Source organism: Cebus imitator, unplaced genomic scaffold, assembly GCF_001604975.1.
Source record: "Cebus imitator isolate Cc_AM_T3 unplaced genomic scaffold, Cebus_imitator-1.0 Scaffold564, whole genome shotgun sequence".
Taxonomy (NCBI): Eukaryota; Metazoa; Chordata; class Mammalia; order Primates; family Cebidae; genus Cebus; species Cebus imitator.
Window position 1 is genome coordinate 242,862 of NW_016107879.1, and position 3,622 is coordinate 246,483.

A 3,622-nucleotide genomic window follows, 5' to 3' on the forward strand; every position below is an offset into this window, starting at 1 on the left:
TTTTTCCGGAGCCACTTTGAGAAATTCGGCTCCATCTGTGGTGGTAAAATACAGGTCGGTTCCCCACCGCGCGCGGCCAATGGACGCTCCCAGTGCGGACAGACCGGCCCTTTGCGGGAGTGGGGCGGGGCGAAGGGGCCCCAGGGCGGGGCTTCGCCCGAGCCCGGCCCCTCCCACCGCCGCGGCCACTTGTGCGCCCGGAGCCGGCTACTTCTGGACCCTCCCGCGTGCCGTTCTTACCCGGCCTGCCCCGCGCCGCTGCTTCCGGAAGTGGACCTCGTCTCCTCCCAAGTAGAGCGTTTGTGCCTGAACTTGGCGGGTTTGCTACGGCACCGAAGGGCTGCAGAAGCCCGGGGGTCAGGGGCGGGCTGGTTGCCGCGATGGCTGGGAGTCAGGACATGTTCGACGCCATCGTGATGGCAGATGAGAGGTGGGTGGCGAGATCGGGCCGGCACCCCGCCCTGTCTGGTTCTCCCCCAGCGGATTCGCCGCCCGCTGTGGTCCAGGGCGGCTGCTGGAGCCTGGGGTCCCGCGGGCGTGCGCACTGGGGGAGCGTCTGGCGGCCGTGGACGCTGGGACAAGTGTGGGCCGAGATGCTCCGGCCCTCCTCCTCTCCTCGCCAGCTCCGGCGGGGCACGTGCCCAGCTGCTCTTCCAGACCCGCCTCCCCTGTCGGGGCTGCCCTGAGCATCTGCTCGGTCTGTGGTTGCCCTCCTCCGGGGCCGCCCCGTCCTCTGGGAGGACAGACCTTTGCCATCTGGAAACTGCCTCTTTTTCTTGTTCTTCGATCGTAGGACATACGGCAGTATTCATGAATGTGCTGATAGATGTGACCGACCCCACCCCTTTCCCTCCAGAGCCCCTGGGGAGCCCCTGGTGCTGCGACAGTGGCGGAGCTGTGAGGTGCCTCCTGGCTGACTTCCAGTGCCCGGCCCACAGAACACGCCCATAAATGTTAGTTCAGAAAGCGACGGAACATTTAGCAGTCAGTCGCTGACGTTTATTTAGCTCGCGCTGAGTCAGACACTGAGCTAAACATTCCACCCTAGTTATCCGTTTCAGCCCTATTTGGTAAATGGATCCCATTATTCTTCGGAATTTACAGAGGAGGAGGCACCGTCACTTTCCAGGGTCACACAACTAATACGTGGGGAGCTGTGCACTCTGCTTCATGGGGTGCTGCAGCCCACCCCTTGCATCTTTGGTGACTGCAGGTTAAGATAGTGCTCGTCCCACTGTTGGTCCTCAGGGTTGGTTGTAGTCCATTTGTGGTGATTGGGTGGCGTTTCTCGCTGTTGTCCACTGATGTGATGTGAAACCCTGTGAATGTTGCAGGTTTTTGGAAGTGGTTGACCTGGGCTAGTGATACGTGTCCACTCACAAAACTTTGGCTCCCTCACTCTGGCTGTAAACCAGACTCAGGAGACTGAAAAGTAGATTCGCGGCCAGGTGCGGTGGCTCACACCTGTAATCCCAAGACTTTGAGACCTCAGAGCTGGAGGATTGCTTGAGCCCAGGAGTTTGAGGCTATAGTGAGCTGTGATCCTACCACTGCACGCTTGGCAGGGCAACAGAGACCCTGTCTCCAGACTTACTGAGTCTCTGGGGGTGAGGCTTTTGAGTTAATATCTCTGAATTTTCCTTGTGTGTTTCTAGTACTCTATCAGGTTTGGGATTCACTAATTTAGCCCTTTGTTGTAGAGGACGAAACTGAGCTACAGGAGGTACAGTGACTTGCGGGAGACTCAGGAAGGGATAGAGCTGGCTCTGGAATCTGTCTTCTGACTTGAATTTTAGGCTTTTCCTACTTTACTCTGACTTGTCATACTGGGTCTGGGTAACAGATAGAAAAAAGTTTTTCTGGAATAAGTATTCTTTCTCCTGTTGATTTCATGAAGCATGCTTCTCCTTCGCAGGTTTCATGGGGAAGGGTATCGGGAAGGCTATGAAGAAGGCAGCAGTTTGGGTGTGATGGAGGGAAGGCAGCATGGCACGCTGCATGGAGCCAAAATCGGGTCTGAGGTAAGTGGGAACCCCCTTTTGGAGATGAAGCCTCTTGATTTACAGTTTATAATTTATTTCGATATTCAGTGTGATGGAGTAAGAATGTTGGGCCTTTTAAAATCATAGTGCCTGACTCATGCCTGTAATCCCAGCACTTTGGGAGGCTGATCAAGGGTGGATCACCTTGAGGTCAGGAGTTTGAGACCAGCCTGACCAACATGGTGAAACTCCGTCTCTACTAAATATACAAAATTAGCTGGGTGTGGTGGCTCATGCCTGTAATTCCAGGAAACTTGGGAGGCTGAGGTATGAGAATTGCTTGAACCCGGGAGGCAGAGGTTGCAGTGAGCCAAGATTGTGCCATTGCACTGCAGCCAGGGTGACGAGAGTGAAACTCCATCTCAAAAAAAAAAAAAAAAAAAAAATCCCAGCGCGTTTGTGTGGAAGTTAATTGACTACATGTTCTGTTGGTGGAGTATTCTTAGTACAGAACCAAGAACGCATTTTGCTTTGTAGACATAATTAAATTATGCAGGCTGGATAAGAGAAAACAAATCCCTGGTCTCCTTAGTTTACTTGGGAGTGTCATGGTGCTGTCTCATACGCTAAGCCAGCTGAATCACTGTCCAAAGAATGGGTGCCCTCTGTCATGTGAAAATACTCCATTTATGTTCACGTTGAAATTTCATTAACTTCATGATATTTTTTTCTTTTCTTGTCTTTGTCCTAGATTGGACCTTACTTACAGATAAGTGGTCCTGACTGGCAAAGTCTGAGTTGAGGCAGTTATGAGTATATTGGATGTTTGAGGCTTCAAAACAGATCACCACGAAATGCGTGGGCTTAACACAGCAAATATTGATTATCTCACATTGTTTCTGCGGGCTGGGAACTCAGGAGCAGCGTTGCTGGGTGGTGCTGTCTCAGGGTGTCAGCCAGAGCCGCGTCACCTGAAGGCTGGACTAGGGTTGGAGGATTTGCCTCCAAGGTGGTGCTGTCACCTGACTGTGGGTGCAGACGTCTCCGTAGGGATGCTTGTGTGTCCTCGTGATGTTCAAGAGTGAGTGATCAGAGAGAGCTGGTGAGGCAGGCGACAGTGGCTTTTATCCCTGGACTCTCCACATTCTGCTGGTTACGAAAGCCACCCTGGTAGAGTGTCGAGGGACCTGCACAGGGCATGGGTACCAGGAGGTGAGGACTGGGGCATCCGGGAGGCTGGCCGCCCCACTGATGACCTCATCTCCTAATTTCCATTGCCCAGTGCTCAACAGGTACTTCCAGAACAATAATGTCAGAAGCACTGCTGCCCTCTGCTCCCACCTTTTGTTTCGAGATCTTAGTAATTAAAGTGTGCTTAGTTGCTTATTAATTTCACTCTTAAATGTTTTTCAAATTCACAGATCGGGTGCTACCAAGGTTTTGCTTTTGCGTGGAAATGTCTGCTGCACAGTTGCACCGCTGAGAAAGACAGGTAAAGCTGGAGATGTCTTCCTTTTTCAGCATAGAAACCAGGAGTTCTGATTTCATAGGCTACCACATGACCTTGAATAATCAATCCCTCTGTTCCTCATCTGTAAAATGGAGAAAATAATACATGTCAAGCTTGAGTGTTGTTAGGA

General features: G+C 52.2%; 1 protein-coding gene across 3 annotated transcripts in view; it reads left to right on the top strand.

The window, feature by feature from the left end:
* The first annotated feature begins 215 nt into the window (after positions 1-215).
* Positions 216-3,622, top strand: part of LTO1 (LTO1 maturation factor of ABCE1) — a 19,646-nt gene continuing 16,239 nt past the window's right edge. For 2 of the 3 annotated variants that reach the window (XM_037734005.1, XM_017515901.2), the window contains exons 1-3: positions 216-430; positions 1,916-2,021; positions 3,404-3,474. In XM_037734005.1, the coding sequence (XP_037589933.1) occupies positions 381-430; positions 1,916-2,021; positions 3,404-3,474 (227 nt within the window). In that variant the 5' untranslated portion in view covers positions 216-380. The remainder of the gene's footprint in view (positions 431-1,915; positions 2,022-3,403; positions 3,475-3,622) is intronic. The other variant, XM_017515900.2, reaches the window with a different exon arrangement.